Source organism: Hydra viridissima, unplaced genomic scaffold (genome assembly GCF_058129835.1).
Source record: "Hydra viridissima isolate aposymbiotic clone 2 unplaced genomic scaffold, HvirCarnegie_v1 scaffold_8, whole genome shotgun sequence".
NCBI lineage: Eukaryota > Metazoa > Cnidaria > Hydrozoa > Anthoathecata > Hydridae > Hydra > Hydra viridissima.
The window spans coordinates 14,161,562-14,184,549 of record NW_028324307.1 but is presented as its reverse complement, the minus strand read 5'-3'; the positions used below and the strand labels follow the sequence as shown (position 1 = coordinate 14,184,549).

General features: G+C 28.1%; 2 protein-coding genes across 3 annotated transcripts; one reads left to right on the top strand and one right to left on the bottom strand.

The window, feature by feature from the left end:
* Positions 1 to 463: 463 nt before the first annotated feature.
* Positions 464 to 13,442, bottom strand: LOC145195111 (TBC1 domain family member 30-like). Its single transcript, XM_090095620.1, has 11 exons — positions 12,409 to 13,442; positions 12,020 to 12,184; positions 7,378 to 7,439; positions 7,135 to 7,200; positions 6,570 to 6,689; positions 6,277 to 6,462; positions 4,720 to 5,066; positions 4,525 to 4,630; positions 4,249 to 4,384; positions 1,710 to 1,862; positions 464 to 1,480 (listed from the first exon to the last, which is right to left on the bottom strand). Exons 1-11 carry the CDS (start codon positions 13,127 to 13,129, stop codon positions 735 to 737), a joined length of 2,808 nt encoding a protein of 935 aa, XP_089951746.1. The 5' UTR covers positions 13,130 to 13,442; the 3' UTR covers positions 464 to 734.
* Positions 13,295 to 21,382, top strand: LOC145195112 (tubulin tyrosine ligase 3-like). Of its 2 annotated transcripts, XM_080072888.2 has the most exons (8): positions 13,295 to 13,552; positions 17,599 to 18,065; positions 18,410 to 18,971; positions 19,090 to 19,267; positions 19,536 to 19,780; positions 19,870 to 19,975; positions 20,068 to 20,228; positions 20,318 to 21,382. In XM_080072888.2, the coding sequence occupies exons 2-8, from the start codon at positions 17,625 to 17,627 to the stop codon at positions 21,079 to 21,081; spliced, it is 2,457 nt and encodes an 818-aa protein (XP_079929014.2). In that variant the 5' UTR covers positions 13,295 to 13,552; positions 17,599 to 17,624; the 3' UTR covers positions 21,082 to 21,382. The 2 variants fall into 2 exon arrangements, with proteins under 2 accessions (XP_079929014.2, XP_089951747.1); XM_090095621.1 differs by lacking the exon at positions 17,599 to 18,065 and having other exon boundaries at positions 13,297 to 13,552.
* Positions 21,383 to 22,988: the final 1,606 nt, after the last annotated feature.

Genomic DNA, 22,988 nt, shown 5'->3' with positions numbered 1-22,988 from the left:
GTTATGTTTAAATATGTTTTCGGTTTGGTAAGTGTTTATTCGACAAAGGGAAGGATATGAACTTTTTTCTTTATCTCATATTAGTCGGAAACATGTTTCCTTTTTTGTTTATGACGGTTTTCTCCGGACGTTTAATTTTTTCCCGGTGCTAAAACTTTTACATCAACCGAAAAAGTTTTGACAAAGATTTTTGCTTTGTTTTACAGATAAAGAAAAAAATAACTTCACATCAGCAAAAGTGCAGTGTTATCCGAAATGTTTTTGATACTTATGCTATATTTTTTAATTTTTACTACCGAAATGCTTCTGATAACTTATCCCATATATTATCTATTTACAATTTCTCAGAATTTTTTTAAAGGGACTTCCACAAAAAGATGATGCTCATTGTACAATCTATCACTTTACCTTTAGCTTTGTTCAGGTTTGAAGTATGAAATTCAACAAAAATATAAAAACCAAATTTTGCAATAAATATCTGCTTATATATCAGTTATAAAAATAAACAAATTGTTGTAGGTTTCTATATATATATATATAATCAAAAAAATAAATAACTATAATACTTGAAATAAGGATTATTAAAAACTTTACAGTAAATAAGCAATCACCAAAAAAATATTGAAGCCTAATGTAGGATATTTTAGATGACTAACATTTGATCGGCCCAAATTAACTAATCAATTTTGCTGTCGTTCTAAAAAAACTTACTTCCAAAAGTTTTTTAAAATGATCTATTTCGCTTGCAGATACTTTTTATTTGAACAACTTCTGTGAGGAAATGGATTGAAATTTGACGGATAAACAGCAGAACGATCAATATGAAATAATGTCGAGGTTGATTTTAAGCCGCTATCATTTATAACGTTTATGTTTATTTTTTTATTGCTATTTTTTAATTTATGAAAAACATCACTAACTGACGGATTTGAGCCAGGTTTTGACTTGATTGGACTAGTTGGCAAGCTATTAGCGTTTATTTTACTTTGCTGGATACTATTTATGTCATTTTTTTCTGTACGATTCTCAAAGATTTCTCCGATTTCAGAAGCTACGTATGGTTTTGATTCAGTTGAATCAATTGTCGTTTTTTGAACGAGCACATCACTATCTTCACCGTCTTCATATAAAACTGTATCACCCTTCGCTGGTATAAGAGGTGGGACTCCTTTGCTTGGAGCTTTTAAAGCTGGAAACTGCTTACCAGCCCTCCTGGTATATCTAGTTCTAGGCGGAGCCACTTGAGACACATCTACAAAAAGGTGATTTATAGCACTTGGAGGTATTTTTACAGAAGTGGTGTCTTTCTTAAAATTGTCAGCATTAAAAACTATCATAGCCTTTTGCTGAAGTCTTCTCATACGTCCGTACTGTGACTTTAAAGCTGCCAAGTCCAACTTTTCACTTTCTCTAATACGTTCAGCTTCTTTCATTTGGGCTTCGTATGCGTTTTGTGAATCTCTATCTGTTATATAAGCACCTATCATGATAAATAAATCGTAAACTTTATATACAATAACTGCAAATACCTATGATAAAACAGTAATAGTAAAGAAATCAGATTATTTGTTTAGAAAGAAAAAAATGTATAGATTTTATTCGGAATAAAATTTTAAAGTTTACCTACTAATACTAATACTTTTGAGGCTTATTAACAATAAAAATACTGATAAAGAAAAAAAAAACGAAACAAAAATTTGTATGATTACCTGGTGTAACTTTGGTGATATCAGCTTTTCCATTCAATGCAGATTTCTTCAGCTTACGCGATTTTTGGTGAGTTATTTGATCAGTTTGGCCGCTTACAAAACCTAAACAGCCTGGAACTAAATCTTCTGCACCACTATCATCTTCATCGCTTACTACAGAAAATGTTAGTACTAAATTTAAAGATAAATACTAATAATATTAAAAACATTGAAGAAAAATAGTAATAATAATAACAATAATAATAATAATAATATTAATAATAGTAGTAGTAGTAGTAGTAGTAGTAGTAGTAGTAGTAGTAGTAGTAGTAGTAGTAGTAGTAGTAGTAGTAGTAGTAGTAGTAGTAGTAGTAGTAATAGTAATATTAACTTAATGAAAAGGTAAAAATCTTTTCACACTTTTTTCGATATTTTAGAGTGCTTTACAAAAAAATTTTGATTTCCACATCATGAGGATTAAAAAAAAACATAATTGTAAAACTTATATAGAGATATTAGATGTAAAGAAAAAGATCAATATAATTTGAAGTTTTTGTACATAAATAATATCAAATGAGTATAAAAAGTTACTAACAAAAATTGAAAGGTCTCGTTTGGTTATTTGCAGCTTGAATAAATTCATTATATTGCCCATAAATAGGGGTGTTCCTTGGAAATTCCTGCAAAAAGTAAAATTGAAAGTTCCTGTTATGTCATCAAATATTGTCTGGGAAAGATATTTCAATTTTCCCTGTCAAACTTTTGGAAACTCTGCATTTGTTTTTAACAAATCAGAACAGTCTTTTGGTTAAGTTTGATTACTTTTTGAATTTTTATCAAATCGTATGAGTTTAGATTTTTAGATAAATAAGATAAATAAGAAATAGAATTTTATCAAATCTTATAACTTAAGAAAAAATTTATGTTAAAATATCTTTAAACATTTAAACTTCTATGGTTTGGAGCCATTTTGATCTCCTGTTAAAAGATGAGGCAAAATGTAGACATTCTCTAAATCATAATTATGCAAAAATAGTTCTAAAGTTGGTTAGAAAATTATTTAAGAAAGTTCATAATATTATTTTGCAAAAAGAATGTGAAGATGGCTACGATATAAAAAACCTTGCATTTAAAAAAATTTAGGTTCTATGATAAAGAAAATGTAATTGGGTGAATGGTTTATTCAGTTTACAGCTGAGATGGATTTTCTATAAGAGAAATAAGCTTCCTTCAGCTTAGATTTTCTACAAGAGTAATCATGTTATCGATAATATTTATAGATAGCGTTTATGACATCTGATAAAGTTTGTGAATTCGAACAGACGTTATGAATCTTAACTATAAATAAGAAAATATTAAAAAATAAAAAAACAAGTTACTTGAAATACAATTGAGAGTGCATTTGTAATGGAAAAAAAGTGTGATAACTTTCCTGCTGATTATCAACTTAGGTTTGCTCAGACAATCCATTTAGCAATAGATTTAATTTATAAAAACCAAAGTGATAATGACAATGAAAATGTCAATCATGAAGATCTTGATAATAATTTTAATGAAAATTTTGATATCTTCAGTGATGACAATTAAAATAAAGTTTCCTTCTAATCTTGTTCCTGATAAGGTTTTGGTTAGAATAATAGTAGTAACTTTTAAAAAATCACCTTTAAAAACTAATGCTTTAAAACATTCTAAGTTTTAAAATAAATACTCTTAACCATAGTTCTTTACAGTTCTTAACTTTGAACAAGAGCTAGTATTAATTTTAGTTTCAAAAACTTGTTGAAATTCAATCTCTCCCCTGGTTCAAAGTATTACTATTATAAATTTCAAAAAGCAGTTGCTAAATCTCTAGTGGATTTTGAATTAGCAAAACTAATAGTCTAAACTAATAAAATTATTTAGCAAAGGATCTTTAGAACACTCAGATCAAATTGATTGCTTGTAGAAGGAAATACATCTTGTAGGTTAATATTTTTAGATAGAGTTTGGATGATTATCTATTTCATATGCTATCTAAGACAGCAATAATAAACTTAGCAAAAAAATATTTGATAAGCTTTTTTCCAAAATAGTAACAGAAGTTGATAATATTGATAAATAATATTTAGTCACCAGAATCTATGGTTGAATGTTTAGAAATGTTTTTTAAAGCAAAAAAAAAAAAAAAAAAAATTTAAGCTCATTGCAACAACTCAATCCTTCATAACAAATTTGCTTGAAGGCCACTAGATGATATAATTTGGAAATGCTTTGTAGTGCTCTTGTATATTTGTTGAACTTGTGTTGAGACTGAAATTGAATTTACTTCAACTAGTATAGTTTTTTAGAAAAATTTAGAATTTTATGTCACAAAAATAACTTTCAGAATCCAGCTAAGATAAACATAATTTAACTAGTTAAGTATAACTGCTATCCAAATTACAAAGAATAAATGAAGAAATTTTAAAATTATGTATATTTTCCTTAAAATTTTTTGATCTTGGTATCAAAATTTCCTGCAATACTAAGAATGAAAAAAGTCTGAGAACTTGCACAACCTACCCATAAACTAATTGCTTACTATTTTTATTGGTATTTGCATGTTTTTCTATTTTCTTTTCAGTATTGAATGTAGTAAATGGGTGAATATCATAAGTATATTTTTCACGCAATTCAGCTAGCATTTTCCATGGAAAAGATGCCATTTGATATACAGCCTAAAGATAAATGATTCACAGATTATTTGATCTTTGATTGCACGAGAAAAAAGATTAAAATATAACAATCATAATTGTAAAAAATCAAACAAGATTTATAAATCAATAAAAAATAAACAACTAAAGAACTAAAAAAGTACCTGCATTAACTTTTGACCATTAATAAAATCATCATTCATAAGGTCTTGTATTAATTGTCCCATTTTCATGTAGAAATCTGGTGCCGAGTTAACATTTTCAAAAAAACTGTAAGACCATTAAACCAATTAACAAAATGAAAAAATCAACAAAGAAAAAAAAGGTATTTTTTTCAAATATCTAAAGAGTAGTATTACCATGCTAATTTAGACCATAAAGCTAATGCTGTTCTTAATAAAACCTCTGAGCCTTCTAGTAAAACAGAATCCCATATTCTAAGTACAGTATGACGTGGCAAACAAGTGGCAAATAAAGTTAGAAACCACTGCATTGTAAACATATTTATGAGAGGCGGTTCATAGCTTGCACTTGAATTTTTTTTTGTGTTCATTGCTTCTTTTTGAAGATGTTGAAGTAGTTGGGCCAACACAGGTAATTTTATGTTCATTAGATCACGTAGTACAGCCATGTCTACAGAGAGGGCATGAAGATTGTTTGAAAAATAATTTCGGGGCAGCACATAGTCAATAACATATATCATAACCTAAAAAAGGGAAATGACAATTGTACAATATAAACTTATGTAGTAATTTCTCATAATATTTTCAAATCACCTTATATTGACACATGCCTAAGACTAAATATTATATTACTTGCTCTCAATCATTTAGTATCAAAAGAGGATAGAAGGAACTTATTAGCATGTCAACACTTAGATATTATTATTATTATTATTTTTTTGTTGGACAGGTTGTTTCCTTTGTGTGATAAAATTTCAAACTTTTCATGAAGGCTTGTAGCGCTTTACAATTCTCCACTTTATCATAGGTGTAATGGCTTTTCTTTGAATTCCCAAATTTCTTTTGAAAGGTCGGTATCATTCTTATATCTAACCGTGTTAAAAGATTTTAAATGGTTTGCATATCTTAGCTGAAATGGTCTCGCTAATGCCAAAATAAACTTTTTCTTTGAGTTCATGATTTTCAGAACTCATGATAGCTTAATAAATGATATTACTTAACAAACATTGATTGTTTAATGGACAAGTGGTTTTGTTGATACAGTTGCAGGTGTTTGTTGACATGTTTCTTTGGCTTTGTAAAATCTTGTTTGTTTTTAAATATTGCTAGCTCGTTGTCATGATATAGCCTGAAATTTTCTTTTTTATGTTGTAAAAGTTGAAACAATAGAAAGATTCCTACTAATTCACATACTTCGGCACCATTGTAAGCCCCCATTGAACATCAAACTGGCCACTATTTTTCTTAATCCACATTTGATTGTTGTTAAAAAGTAAAGATTTTCTTGCATGCTTTGTTAATGCTTTTGGCTCAGAGTTTATTATAAGGTGCTGCTTGGCAAAGTTGATTGCAATGTTGATCGTTTTTTCAGTTATTGAAAGATAAAAATCATTAATCTCAAAAATTAAAAATTTGTAGAAATGTTTGTCTTTAATAAGCTTAATTGTTTTTATCATGAATTCTTATTCAAATATGTGAAGCTCAATGTGGAAAATTAATTTTTGAACATTTGTTTCTAACAAAGGTGCAATTGACAACTAATGAAGCCTGAAAACTCAATTTGGAGAAAATTATACTTTCTTGAAAACAAACGATGAAGTAAACAATTTGCATTTATATTGGCCTAAATTGAATAAACTAGATTCAAATAAAGAATAAAAACTTATTACTCATGATTCCACTTAGATAGTAAAAGAAGGCATATAGCGTAAATAATGAACAAATAAAGGTTACCTTTAGAGCATGTTCCTCATTGCCTTCCATTACTTGCAGTATAAGAGCTGCTATAACATTAAATCCTTGACAATAGCCAACTAACTTGTTCCAGCGAGCATATCCAAGTAGTACTCTTTTAAGACTGGCACGATCCTCTGTTGTGTCATGCTCAAAAAACCACCCACAACCTGTGCGATGTAGATCCTGTTAGAAAGCGCATAAAAAAAATAATTTAGCAATTATTACAGATAGCAAAGTGTTTGTAGTTAAAGGAATTAAATATCTTCAAAATTTATAGCTAAAATATTTACCTTGACTATTTGGCTATCTAACTGATCATCATCAGGATTGCGCCGATCATTGAAACAAAGCTTTTTTATTTGTTCCCAATCAATATCTTTTAAAAAGTACTCAGCCAAAGATAACCATGTCTTAAAATAAATAAAACAGTGCTATCATTTATGAAGATTAAACAAACTTTGTGTATAGCAAACTAATAAATGTTTTATACTGAGACTTTTCTCTGTTTTTAATGTCTCATTTTAAATGTAAAACTATCCCAAATGATAAGTTAAAAAATTAGATGAGGACTGGTGCCTATTCTTATCATTAAAGCATATATAAAAATCCTTTTATAAACACAAAATATCAAGATTAAAAAGTTCAACATATTAGATTTGGTAAATTTAACTAACACTGTGGATTCTGCACTCCAAACAATTTTTTTTTGCATTAATCAATTTTAACATTGTTGGAAACATGAAAATGTTAGGTATCTTTCTTAAAACACTTAGAAACCAGTCAAAATCATTCAAAAGAAAACATTCGAAAAGACAAACATTTAACTGTTAATTTGATGGTTTATAACAAACTTACTCTCTTCCTCCAAGCAACCGGAATTCCAGGATGAATTCTGGCAATTGATTTTATTGCATCTACCCACTAAATGAGTAAAAGAATTTCAAAAACCTGACAACAAGAACATAAACTTAACAATATCTCACACTTAAAAAAGAAAGAAAAAAAACAAACATTTGAATTAATTTTGAAATTTGAGAAGTATTCAAGAAGCAAGGTAATTTGAACAAAACCTTTAAAATAACTACTTTAATCAAACACCTGGCGAAATCCCCGTGTCCCTGGGCGAGGAATAAAAGAAAATCGTATTCGTGTATCAACTCCTGCATATAAAACATAAAAATTTTAAATATAAAACTTAAAAAATTTTTACAAAAATTTAGTAAGTAATACAAAACTGATATGAAGTTTTAAACTAATATGAAATTTTAGGTTTTTTTGAATTGCCTAATAATTAACTCTATAGCCTAAATAGTATATAGCTAAAAACAACAGCAGTGTGATGATTCTTTTTTTTGATTTAAATAATGGAATATTTTTTCTTACGGTCATTGGAGGTACATCAAAGCTTAAGGTTGCCTTGAAAAATGGTTATAATGACATTTTTGTAGTTACTTGAGCAAAAAGTATATATTGTTTAATATACAATTAAAAAACTTTTAAAAAATTGTTTCTTTTTGTAAACATGTTTTATATACATTAGGGTGTTTAATAAAAGTGAAATTTTAAAACTTGCCGGATGTTTCTCTCTTTTATATTCAATATCACAAAAAAGTTTGAGATGATAGCTCATCATTCAGGGTTAAAAATTTCCTTTATTTTAATCAACACTACAAAAAAACAAAAAACAAAAAAAAAAAAAAAAAACTCTTTAAATGAATTCAAGGAATTGTGATCAATTGAAGCTTAATTTTTTGGCAGTAGAACTTTTTTTTGTTTGCAAATGAAACTCTACCAGGTGGAGCACCTCCAAAAAAGATATAGGTCAAAAAGGAAATTTTTGATGCTCATCTTATTAAAGTTTACTTCAGGTGCAAGTATAGAACAAGTACCCACAAAGTTTGCCAAGACTTCATCATAGTCCTCTGCAGTCTTAAATGTTCTTTTATTTAGAAACCCACACTCAGGGTGGGTTACTTGGTCTCCCTTTGTAGTTGCTCTAGAGTTTTGATACAAGCACCATTTTGAAAACATGTATTGGATACATAACCTTAATTTGTTGCCACAAACCCTAATTATTGACTTAGTACTTTTTTCATGATTTTCCACTTTCAATGGATAAAACATTAAGTATCAATTTTTTTTCTGGAAAATGAAATATTTTTTTGATAAGCCTATATAACCTTTCCAATGATGTATATATCAACTATATTTAGTTAAACTATAGCATGAAAAAAAAAATTACTGTAACCTTACACTATTAGACATTTTCTTAAAATAACTTCAAAAATCTAACTTCAGTGCAAGTTATAAGATCATCATGGACTTGAACAGTATTCAAGAAATTAAATGGAACTACAAAAGGTTCTAACAAGCTATCTAGCTCCATTGAAGAACAATTGCTTGTTGACTTTTGTCAAAACCCTCAGATAAGGTTTAAAATTATTGTCAGTTATAATATTTGGATCTACCTAAATGCTAATTACTTATCCAAGCTAGGATTAAAGACTGCTACTTAAACATTGCTGGAGAATATTAAACACAGTTTGAAAATATGGATACATAATATTATAAGAATATTCTAAAAAAATCTTTTTGAGTGGGGATACTAAATTCCAATAGGAGTTCATAGCAAGTAATTTTGAAGTCCTTTATTAATTTAAAGTTTTTCACTTTTCTTATTATTTCTATAATAAGAAATGTTGTTATTTTGCAATTTTTAGATATTTTTTTTTAAAATTCTTAATCAAGTTAAGTTCATTCAAAAAAAAAAAAAAAAAAAAAAAAGGTACCAAACAAATTTTTTTCTGGAAAACTTTAAGTGTTTTTTTTAATACAGTATCTAAACTGTTCATTTGCTTTTCTAATAATTTAAAGATCCCTAATTTTTCCAAAGCTCATAACAAATATAGAAAATCAGTTTGTATCATCTGAATGAGGAAAAGTGACCAGGAATTTACTGCAAATGAGAAATGAGAAAACAATTTTATGAAAAGTAACAGACAAAAGAAAACAATTTTAAAAAGACACTTAACAATGAGCATTAACTTTGAAGAAAACATTTTTAAATCTAAGGTTGTTAGTTTAAAAACCAGACCATATAATCATAATATAAAGGATAATTGTTTTTTTAACTTAATAACAGTTTTATGTTGTTATAATTCTTAAAAATATATAAATATAATTGTCTTTTAAAAACTACAAGATAAATACAAGTTGATAGAGCTAGTCATTCTGGACTTTAATGAAGAAAAACCAGGTGTAAACCCTAACCCTACCAAACCTTGCACTGGAAGACCTAAAGTTACAACTGAAAAGGTTGATAGATTACAAGGTATTCCAAGAAAGATCGTTGCAAGACTGCTATTGAATTTAATACAACTATGCATGAATTTCATGGTAATAAGGTATGTCAGACATTCACTATGTGACAGACTCAATCCAAAATAGTTACCTACTGTTAAACATGGGGGAGGAAATATTATGGGGATGTTTGGGGATGTTTTTGTCATGACAATGTGGATCCCATTAATTGCATTGAAGATATTATGGACCAGAGAGTTTATTTAGACATCATGAAAAATGATATACTGTTACATGCAAAAGATAAAATAACTTGCAAATGGATCTTACAACAAGATAATCACCCAAAGTCAATGTGTTGGATCTGTTAACGATTATAATAAGGAAAAAAAAATCAATGTTCTTGAATGGGCCTCACAGAGCCCAGATCTCAATCCTATTGAGCATCTTTGGGAGAACATCAACTGCCAATTAGCTGATAGAAAACCAACCAACAAAGACTATTTATTTGCTTTCTCATTAATTTGGTTGATTTGATGCCTTGTTGTTGTGATGGTGTTTTGAAGGCAAATGGATATACCACCAAAATACTGTCTTATTAAAATTTTGTTATTATAAAATTGACACTTACATGATTTTTGAAATAAATTTATCAAAATTCAGTAGTTTCTAAACTTTTGCAAGGAGACCTTTTCAAAAAAATGTTAAATTTTAATTAACTGTTTTAATTTACAACTTTTGTGGTTTGTAATGTGAATTGAATTACTATAAAGAACATTTGGTAAAAGTTTCAGCTGATTTGAGAAAGTTTGTGAAAAGTTATGACCTAAAAAACTAAAAAAAAAAAATGGTGTTCTGTCTTCAAATCCAATAAATTATGTTTCATCTCTGAAGACTTACTGCATAATGTAGATATGATATATCATGTGATGAAGTTAACAATTGCGCATATTAAAAGCAATATTTTTTAAGGAAATAAAAACTTTATGGGTATGCTAGTCAATATAAAAACTGCAAACACTTCATAAATATATGCCACCATGAACAAGATTTTCACCCTGTGATAGTAATGGTGAGACTGTGAAAAGACTAGCTTTAATAGCTAGCCTTCATAGAACAACAAACAACCATACACTTAAGGCATCTTGAATCTTTAATATTTGCTGAAATAAAATTAGTTTTTGCTACATATCTAAGGATTTAAACATGATAATCCAAAGTAAAATGGGGCAAAGAAACACAACTACCTAAACACTACCAAGCACTAACAGCTATCACTATTTCACTCCAGTAAGCCATACAAAAATTGGAACTAAAGTTGTTTATAAGCAATTGAAATATTCATTTGTTTTTAATTTCCAAACTGATAAAATTATCAAAAGGTGCCTGTTAATGAATATGAGCTTTTCAGTGTTTGTATGCTTGATATATGATAAAAATTCATGGATCAGACTAGTCAAAGGAATTAATCCATGGATCAGACTAAAAAAAGGAATGAAAACAAATACTCAAAAATAAGACTTATGCATCCATGTTAATATATGTGTTTCTGGTTCCATCAACAAATTTATTGTTAACAGTTACTGTTTTAACAAATATCATAGGAAGAAAATACATCAGTGAAATTGAGCACCAAAACATTAAAGACATAGAGGGAAACTTTGAACTAGAGAACTTAAGTTTTATCAAACTGTTTAAGATAATTCAATCTCATTACATTTTATTTAAGTTTTTAAGCTCAAGTTCATGATGATCATATTTACATCAGATTTAAAAAAGAAAACCTTTGTAACTTTTTTTTATAATATGCAATTTATTATAGATTGAGATCTTTGAGATACCTAAGAGATGTATTAGAATTATATCTTTTAGGCATCTCAAAGTATACTTTTTTTTAAAATGGGATATCAGAAAACCTAAGAAAACTACTAAATCACTTTGAAATTAAATTTTCATAGACGCTTTTATTTTGTGTTGTTTTCGTCATCTTTTTCAAATTCAACACCCTACAAAATAATTAAGTAGAATTTTTAATTTTACTAAACAAATATTTTTGAGTTAAAGCTAAATGTATGACACAATGTGCTTAAAGAATAAATGGCGCTAAAAAATGGTCCAGAAAAGGATTGGGACATAGGATTGATATCTTTTAAACTGTGAAGAGTTCATGAATGTAAGCTTTTGTATTGAAAATCATTAAAATCTGAAACATTATGGGGTCAAGCATAAGTTGAATTAACCTGAAATGACCTTCATAGATATTACAAATAGTAAAAAGTAATTTTTAAAAATCATTCAAAGTGAACCAAAGTATTTATGTACAAATAGAAATCTGAACTTGGCAAAAAAAAAAAAAATACTTCTAATCCAAAAAAATCTAAAGAAACAGTTATATCACTTAACAATCACATTATTACATACAAATCACAAAATAATTTACTGCGTTTAGGTGAGACTGCTTGCAAAAGTGCTGTTAAGATATTGAAGTTTTCTTGTACTTTATGGGCATTTCTATCTCTCTGCTTAAGAAGACGTACCAATTTTGAAGATAGCATATTAGAACCTCTTTTTAACTCTCTGATCATTTTCTCTAACTCAGGAATATCTAAAATGATAAAGTGTTCCTTAACTTAAGCAATTTTTCTTGAAATTTAATAGAAAAGTATTTTTTTATTATTGGTTAAAAGTTTCTGGTACAATAGATATATTCATAAGTTCAATAAGTTTGTTCAGCATCTACTAAACATACTAAATATTTGATAACTTCTCAATTAATTTTACCAAGTCAATATTTTTTCCAACAACTTGTACAAAAAATAAAGTTTTTACCTTTGGCTTCTAGATAACTCCAATCAAGCTTAGGTCTGTCATCATTTTCAAAACTTGAAGTAACATAAACACTTGCCAAACTAGTTGTTGAGCACTCTGTAACATCACTGTCCCCACAAACTGCAGAACCACTACTGTTTTGATAATGACGATCATATATTTCAAATAAGAGACCATCAACTGTTGATCTAGTTACATTTCTTTTTTCTGAGTTAAAATCTGTATCTTGATACAAATTTAATGAGATATCCTTTTGCATTACAGCAAAGTCATTACTATGAGCATTATCAAAATCATCATCTGCAGCAGACAAAGATGAAGATTTGTTTAATATACTTTTCTGACTTTCAACATTGTCTTGTTGATCACTTAATGTTTGCTGTAGGTTTTCTATAGAATATGAATTGCTGCTTTTATCAGGTACCGCCTGATCTGTTATTTTCTTTGAAACAAAGAAAGGAGAAGCTCGTTGTCTTGCTTTTTTCCGACCATCTAGGGTTTTGGCTTTACCTTCAAAGACAAAATCTACGTCTTCCCCTGAAGAATCTACATCAGGGTCATTACCTTTTTCATTTTCAGCTGCAATGTTGTTTTCAGACAAAGCAAGTATTTCTTTAGAGCGATTACAATGCAACTTTTCAAAATAAACAGCTTTTGAATTAACATTAATATTGTGGTAGTTCTTTTTAATTGGAAATGATAATTGGAAACTATCATCCATTATTAAACAAGTAAATAATTAGAAATAATTGGCAACCAAATTGGCGAATTGTAAAAGGGTAAATGAGCAATGCCAGGTTAATTTATTTTATTTCATTTAATCAATACGCCACTATGGTGGCTAAAAAACTCGTATAACTATCCGCACGGAATTGAACATATAATTATGTTACTAAATTCTTATTCGTTGTACTATTTAAAACGAAATCTTAATATATTGGTAAGAATACTGCTGAAATCGAGTGTTTAGAATTATGAATATGTTCTAGTAAAATTTTTTTTGTAAAAAGAAAAAAATAGTAATAGAATTACTTAAGGTAAAGTTTCATCGATACGTCTTAGCAACCAATTTTCAAAATGGCACCTTGAGATGTTCTAAAAGAACGGTTGACATAGTTCTTGAATTATGTGTCTGCACGAATAGGTAAGCAATCACGACTATTTATCCTGCTATTTTAAAACAGTATTTGAGTCATTATTATCTAACAGTCACTTCTCTAGTGACTTTTTTGAAAATTGAAAATAAAAAATTACAGTCACTGTATCATATGCTACTAATTATCCTGTTTATTGAAATTATAGAGTTTACGAAGTAAACTTTTTTTTTTTTGAAATCAATTCTAAATTTAAGTATCAGCTTACAGCACTTTAATTGATATTTCATGCTAACTGCTACAGTAATATAGCTAGTTCTTAATATCACCTCAAGCATAGTCATGGCTATCAACTCTTGTTTCTTTTATGACAAAATTTTTCTTTTTATGATAAACACATCTTTGCTCCAGGTATCAGATTTCTTTCTTTTGCTTTCATTTTAATGGCTGATAGTTATAATCCAACTGATAAACAAAGCAACCTTGTAAACTATAAATTTAAAATTATAAATTTATTTTGTTTGGTAAAAGCTATTGATTACTTAAAGTTTGAGATCAAAAAATCTTTTAATCTTGAGCATTTACTTTAAGTCAGTATTACAAATAAAGTTACATATAAAAGCAATAGTAGCTTCAGATTATTTATAAGTTAATGCTTTATATTCAATAAAATCGTATCATGTTTTTTTTAATATCCTCTTGAACAATTAATAAGAGAATTTAATAAAATATCATTTATTGCTAATACCTAGCCTCCACATTATTATCTCTTTATCTTCAAAGATTTAATGTTTATGATTAATTATAGCTTCATTTGTGGTAATTGTTTAAGAGTTTTTTTGGATCAACATTCTGCTAATATTTTTGCTTGGGATAAGGCTATCACTTATTCATCTGAGTTTGCTTTTTACTTACTAAAATGTAAAATTATATTGCTGTATAACACTTGATTTATAGTGCATTAAAAAAAAATTTTTTTTTCATTTTAAAACCAGTACCTTCTTTGTAACCTTGCTATATTATACAGTTCTTATTAAACCCTCATTATCTGAAAGCAACATAAGCTACTTTAAAAATCTACTAAATAACATTTTTAATGCTAGGGATGAGGTTTAGTTTTAATGTGGAAGCTAAACTAGGATTTGAAAATCAGAATATCCTAATAATTTACTACTAAAATTACTGTTTGTTTCAGTTTTCATGACCAAATTTTTCTCAATAATGTACACTATAGTTTATTTTGTGCTATGATAATATTCAAGCTATTTTGTTATGTTATTCATTCCTTAGTTATTCTTTAGTTTAATTACACTTATAGTTGAGATTTATTGAAATTCTATATAAAGATCTGTAAAAAAAATTTGTAAAGCAAGTTGTAAAATTTCAGCTGTCTTTTGAAAAGAGCATTAATTAAAACAGAATATATGTAAGGTAGTTCCATTAAGCTAACTTTGTTCAAAATTTTATTTTGTTAATACTCATTCATGTTGATACATATAAAGTTCTAGAAAAATGCAAGAAAAGTGATCTTTTCAAATATATGCTTATGTTAAGTTAAATAAAACTACTAAGGTGAAAAGCTAATATAATAAATTTGCTACATGACGTTTTGTCTGATAGGTGATATTGCTGTCTTATACTAAAGTAGTAATATGATAGACTAGAAATGAAGGAATCATGTTTTTAAAAATTGAAAGTTGTTTCAAGTGCATAGAACTTACTTGGGTATAATGAGATTTGTACATGATTCTTTTTTTCTTTAACCTCTTATAGCCCCGAGTTGTCTGTAGTCAACATACCAAAAAATGGTTTAAAAGTTTAATTAAAATGATATTTTATAATAAAAAGAATGCTGAAAACTTTAGTTCAATATTTAACCAATCAAAATAAACAGACATTAAAAGGTTATAAATTGAATTCTCAGGTTTATAAGCTTTTCGATTTTAAAAGATACAATTTTTGCGTGTTTGTAAATAAGGTTAGTTTTTAATCTTTGTTTTTCAGAAATATATTGTCTTTTTGCAGTTCAAAAAATGACTAATTTGTTTAATAACATATTTAATGTGGTTTTATATATTTTTCACATTAATTTTTCATCAAACGAGTTTTTAAATATAATTTAAACCTTTGTTGCTTTAAAGCAACATTGCGCATATCCGCTTAAAAAGTGAAACCGCAAAGTTTTGTTTGAAAACGCGTTTTGTTGACTTCAAGTATAAAGATGGGATAAAAAAGAAAAAAAAAGAGATTTTAGTTGATTGTTCCTCTGCTATCATCACCTATAACAAATGCATGGGAGACATCGATCTTTTAGATGGACTATTGAGCTACTATCATATTTCTACTCGTTCAAAAAAGTGGTATCGTCGGCTAATCTGGCATTTTCTTGATGTTTCAGGAGTCCAAGCATGGATTTTGTATAGAAAAGATTCAGAAAATTCAAAAAAACTAATGTCATTAAAATCTTTTAAAGTGCCAATTGCTGAATTATTGATTATGCTAGGGAAAAGGTCAATCAGAAAAGGACGACCTTCAAAATCAGTTGATCTGAATTATAATGCAAAGAAAATAAGAGGTCCTGCAGCGCCAATTCTGAACAAACTCATTCGAAATGATGGGTACAAACATTAGCCAGAGTTTACAGATAAGAAAGGAAGATGTAGATATCCTGGTTGTAATGGTTTCCCTAAGGTAAAGTGCTCCAAGTGTGATGTCCATCTCTGTTTTACGCCAACATCCAACTGTTTTAAGACTTTTCATGAATCCTAAATATTTAATGCGTTTCTCTAAATAAAATGTAAAATCAGAGAGATGTAAAGGAGAAAAATCAGGATTTTTCGTGTAAAGCACTATAATATCAGATTAAAAAAAAATTATTTTAGTACTTTATGCGTCCGTTGTTGCCTGAAAGCAACAAACTCTAAATTGACCAAAAAAAATAAAACAAGTGTTTTTTTTTAATTTCATTATTATACTAGGATCATATGTGACTAAAATTCAAAAAAGTATATTTTTTACACAACAAGAAATTAAAGTGGGCTATAAGAGGTTAATAAACTTCAAGCAATATGTTTATAAAAGTTTTTGCTACTTTTATAAACATACTGCTTGAAGTTTATTAAAGAAATTATTTGTTCATTAAACTTCAAAACATACCAAATTTGCTTACACAAATAAAATGTATCCTTTTTGGGCAAGAGGTAATGCTATATTTGGATCTCAATGACTCAAACTTAAAGAAAATATTTTTTCCAGCAGAATGTGTATATTCGAAAAACACATAGAACTCCCTAATGTTTTATAAAACTAGTCTTTTTGACATATGTTAAATTATAGCAACGCTATATGATATATTTGTTTGCAAGTTTTCAAGGATTTACTGCAAGTGTATTTGCTATCTTTCTATTGACAGTGTTCTGTATCTGGCATTTTCATTTTTTAAGTTATTTTTGAAGAAGCTGGTAATGGTATACTTTAAATGAAGAAAGTTTAAGTTCACTTAAGGTGTTTCCATCACTAGCAAATCCATGTCCATAATTTTCATCAATATCACTTGTTTTCTCCCAAAAAGTAAAAATTATAACAACATTAATAAAAGTTATCATACTTTAATATTGTTTGCTATTACTTTTACACAGATTGTCTACTAATAAAAAAAAGTGAAATGGTACCTCAACAACAGCTTCTGTAATTACTCTATAAGTATGGTGCATGTAGTTTCTTATTTTCTTTTAAAAGCTGCACAAAAAATTCTCAATCATTAATATCATTATCTATAAAATGCACATTTATATGTGTGCCAGAGTTTAACTGTATCTTTTGCTTAAAAGCTAGGGCCAGGTTGCCAATATAGTGATTAAAATTATATGCTGCTTGTATTCTTTATAGATTTAGTAATATTGGCTTTAAAGATGCAACTTTTTTGGTTTCTTTTAGCTAGAAAAGTATTTTCAAAACTTTGAAAAAGCATTTTTAGCTAAAGATAAATCATGTTGGTTTTTCAGAATAATGCATATTCTTTTATAATATTTATAAGTTAAACATTTAGGTTTTTATATATATACATAAAGGTTTTTTTTTTTTATATATATTAAAGGCAGAAATTTGAATTGATCATCCAAAATGAATCAATTTAAAGATGCAGTTGTAACATCTCCTATTGACATCATTAAATTTTCTTCAGAAGACAAATTATGTTATAAAAATACAGCATCTAAAGATATTCAGTTGGTTTCAAAAAAGCTGTCAGAAAGTGAAGATTTACATCTTCCTAGTGCGACTTTTACAAATTTAAAGCAGTGTAATGAACACAGTGTTTTGGGTGAGAGCTTAAAAGCAACCCGGTTGCATAGTTGCCATGAAAAGATTTCACTTAAAAAGACTAAATCATCTAAAGAAACAACCTACTCTCTTAGGTTCATGTCTACTCACACGGCTAAAGAAAAAAATCCTATTGAAAACAAATGCAGAAATTACCTTAAACCTCAATCAAAAAAGAATCAGTTGGATGAAAGCCATCAAAAAATGCAAGAAATGAAAAATTTAGCTAATTTAGCAATACAGGTTTGAATAAATACATATATATATATATATATATATATATATATATAAGTATTGATGAATATACAACTGGAGATATTTTACAATTGATATGTTCGTACATAGATTGATTTTAATATTTTCTGTTTAGCTTTAATTTAGTTTTCCAAATACAATGCTCTTTCTTGAGGTTCCCATCAATAAGGTTTTTAGAAAGTTCAATGTAAAATATTATTTTAGTATTTTGATAAATAGGTAGTTTAGAATTAATAAAAGAAAATTATTAAAGCGATAAATATACTTGAAATATATTTTTTTTGTAAAATTTGTTTGAAATGTTCTGTTTTTACTTTTTTCTTTTTCTCTAGAATAACAAAATTTTTGTCTGTAATGGACCATACACATCATTGCGTAAAGCTTTACAAAAGAGAGGCTGGGTTGAGCAGTGTTTTAAAAGTAGCAGTGCATTAGTTGATAACAAAATTCAAAATAGCACAGATGCTGAGTTAAATGAAGATATTTCTTTAAGAGAAAGTTCAAGTGATGAACATTTTGAAATAATGTCACGACTGGTTAGAAATGCTGTACCCTCGTTTATATGGACTCTTAAGCGTGATGATATTGGTTTTCGTACTTTGCGTAAAGATCAAATTGTAAACCATTACACATGTGCATGGGCATTTGCAACAAAATCAGGTTTATGTGCTCATCTCCGAAATCTCCATTATTTTGATGACCTAAATGCTGAAAGCTTTTTTCCTAGATGTTATAGACTCTGTTGCGAATATGAGAGAGAAGAATTTATTGACGATTTTAGAATAACTGCAGCTCAAGCACTATTAAAAATTGTTGTGTCAGAAAGTGAGAAGTGGCTAGCTATTAAAAAAGAAATTAACAAAGTGGAAGAACAAAGTTCTGTAAAGGAAAATCGTGAGTTTTATTTTCCAATGTTGTTGCTACATTTTGTTATCTCTGCTATCTTTTGTTATTTTTCTTCTATTAGTTGATATAGTTTTACAATTTAAACTTTAGTTTTTTATTTTAAAAGTGCCAAAATATAGTGAGCACCCCCATGGTTTGTCACCAAAGTTGCTTGAAACAGCAATCAAAGCATGCTATTTGTTTCTTGAAAGTAAAGCGCACTTGGATATTGAGGAGAACTACAATGAGCATATAAATGATTCTTTATGGAATTCTCTGTTAGATTATTACTATCAAGTATCAAGGTAATAGTTTCATAACTGTTTAATATTCAATTTGCTGGAATAAAAAAAACTTTGAAAAAAAAACATTTGATCAAATAAATAAAAAATTTGATGAAAGTTTTAGTTGTCTTTTTTTTGAAACATTTTGCTCAACTAATACTTAATAACAATAGTTATTGTTACAATTAACTAATACAGTTCAATAATTATTTTGTAATGAGTTATATAGTTAGTGTTAATAAATGGATGTTTTTTGGTTCATACTTAAATGAAAAAATTATTTTCAAAGAAATAAATGCTATATTGAAAATGGATGGCAATACCAGAATGAATGCAAAGTGGTTTTAAATAAACTTAGCTGTTACTTTCCTCAAATGAAAATTGATGGTTGTCAAAATCTATGGATTGTAAAGCCTGGTGCCAAATCACGAGGTAGAGGTATTGAAATAATGAATGATTTGGATGCCATCCTCAAATTATCAACTGACAATGTGTCTAAAAAGGAAGATAGGCTGGTTATCCAAAAATATATTGGTAATATTTTATTTTCAAGGAAATTTTATTCTTTTTAATTTATTTCATAACATAATCACCAAATTGGATTGCTATCTGTGTTGTTTTAGAAAGACCATTTTTGGTCTATAAAACTAAGTTTGATATTCGGCAATGGTTTTTGGTAACTGACTGGAATCCGTTAGTACTATGGTTCTATAAAGACTCTTATATAAGGTGATTTTACACTTACATTTCTATCCTCCATTATTATGTTAAACTTTGTTTTTGATTTTCATATTTGAAGCCAACTGGTATTTTAATCATAGATACTGTGGCCAGGAGTTCTGCTTGGACAATTTTGATCCTCAATTCCACCTCTCTAATAATTCTATACAAAAATATTTTAAGAATGGAAAACGCTCAAAACACTTACCTGAGTATAACATGTGGTTCAGTGATGAGTTCAAGGCATATATTGTTAAAAAAGGTCATATTTTTTAAAGATGACATCATTTTAACAAGTGAAAAAAATTTTTGTCTTTTGAGTTTAATTTTACCCATTCTTTGGTTTTATAGGATTTAAAACAACTTGGGATGATACCATATACCCTGGGATGAAAGCAGCAGTTATAGCAGCCTTACAAAGTTGTCAAAATTCTTTAGAATATCGAAAAAATTCATTTGAGTTGTATGGCGCTGATTTTATGCTAGACGAAAATCTTAATCCCTGGCTAATCGAAATCAACTCAAGTCCAGCCCTAGGACCCAGCACTCCAGTTACTGAGAAACTTTGCAGTAACGTCTTAGAAGATACAATGAAGGTTGTTCTCGATCGCCGCGAAAACAAAAATTGCGATATTGGTCGATTTGACTTAGCATACAAACAACAGTATATAAATGTGCCATCCTATATGGGATGCACGCTTTCGATTGAAGGCATTTCGCTAACAAAGAAAAAAACTACAGCCGACACTGAGAAAGTCAAATCACAAAACGATAAACATAATAATATTACTCATGTATGTACTCCAGGTATTTCAATTTCTTCTACTTTAACCGAAGCTATACAATTACCAACATCTCCGAAAGAAAAAGCTTCAGATGAGCTGGTAACTAGGAAAACCTTCGCTTTCGAATCTTGCGAGACTGAGACTTCCAATCAAAAACTTTTATTTGATAAGTCCTATTCGAAAACATCCCCCCCTAGGTGCAAGTTATCGCACAAAAATAAAGGCAGTTATCGAATGAAAAAGCCGGGAAAAGAAACCAAAAAAAAATTACAAGAGTCATTGTTCTCCGAATCTAAAGCTGGTGGTTGTCATGATACTGGAGATGAGTGATGATGATGAAGACTATAATTATGATGATTAGAAGATATTATTTTGTAAGATTTAAAATCAAATACTAAAAAAGAAGTTTAGTTTTCCAGATAGATTTTCAAATTTTAATTTTTGTTAGAAATATTCTAACGCGGCAAAATTCATCCTTTTCAGTAAAGTTATTTAAATACCTTAAAGTCGCCAACTAAGAAGGTGCGACGCTTTGTTGGTGTTAATAGGTCTACTTTATTTTGTTCACAGAAGTTCGAAAAATGTAAGTTTATTTAATGTATAAAAGTCGTTTGTATTCTTTTTAATAAAATACTTTTTTTTTTTTTGTATGGTGGCAATCCTTTCGTTAATTTATTCGTAAAATAAGCCTTTAAAAAATTTCCCTAAAGAGCAACATACTTCAAATGTTTCCTGTTACTAAGAAAATTATTGAATCCAGTATCCCCGTTTTTAATATTGAAACTTCAGTATCAACAGATTGTTTCCAACTTTCAACTTGGCTTTGCTACTTTTGCACTAAGTTTTTATTTTTTAAGAAAACGAAAGTTGGAAGGAAAAGGATATAGAAAATCAAAAGAAAATGCGTTCTATCGCCTGAAAGGAAGTGAAATGCGTCCATTCTCATTAACTTTTCTTTATTGATGTTTCTTTATCATAATACTCTCCAACTGAATTCCATAAAAAATTTAGTATTACATTTTAGTTATATTTTAAAGAATTTAGCAAATATATATATGGAATACAATTTTTTTTTTAATAAAAAGATTTATAAAAATTTTTATAAATGAAAATTTTTCATTTCAAAGATTCTCTTTTACGTTTTTGCTATCAAGCTACAATGGTTGTGCTTCTACTTTGCCCTGCTTTATTTTTCTACCTTTATATCTTGGAGTCTTTTGCTTTACTCATCACTTCATTTCACTTACAACTTATGAGTCATAAATTGTCACAAAAGTTGGTTGAATGAGAGTGAAAGATATGTAACGGCTTTAATTGAAAGTGCATGATAAGTTAATTGCAGTGTAGTTAAATAATATATTTAACAAAATAGCATATTTTAACATAATTTTATGTCTGAGACATTTTCTACCGACATAAAATATGTCCTTAATATTTTCCATTGACATTTTTTGTCATAATTTTATTTCTGACATTTGCTGTTTCAGATTTTAAAAGAAAGAAATCAATCCTACAAATTTATAGTGCATTTCGTATTAGTTTTAAGAGTAAAATGAAAATTAAGTTAACGAGTTGATTTTTTGCAATCAATTATGCTTCATAAAGTTTCTATTTTAAACCCTGCAAATAAGCATCAGTTGTTTCATAAAGATCATTAGAATGCAAAAACAAAAAAAAATTAATTTTTATTACTGAAAGTGGTTTTTATTAAAATGAGTAAGCTTAAATTTTTTTTTTTTGATTATTTTGAAAAAAAAAAAAAAAAAAAAACATTTTCAGTAATTTTTAATTAAAAAATCTAAAAAGATTCTATGGCACATTAAGAGATCATGTAGATAAAAAAAAAGGCGGAATAAAAGGAATAGAAAATTATTCTATGCCAAAATATTTAATTTCGTTCCAGAATTGAAAATATAACAAAATAAAGATTGGGTCGAATAAAAAACAAACCATATTAAAAATTTGATTTTTCACCAGCGCGACGTTTCAGATTAATGGCGATAAATTAAATTAACCACGGGACAACCGACAATTTCAAGCAGCGCACAGTGAAATCGTCTTATACAAGCTAGCTAGACAAAAAAATTTTCTTCACCAATTCGATTGTTCTAGTCATGAATGGTTGAAATAAATAATACTTTGTTGCTTTATTAAACAATTACCTAGGGTTTAATTTTTTAAGACTTTTTTTTTTTTTTTTTTTTTTGGGGGGGGGGGGGGAGGGATGGGGCAAATCT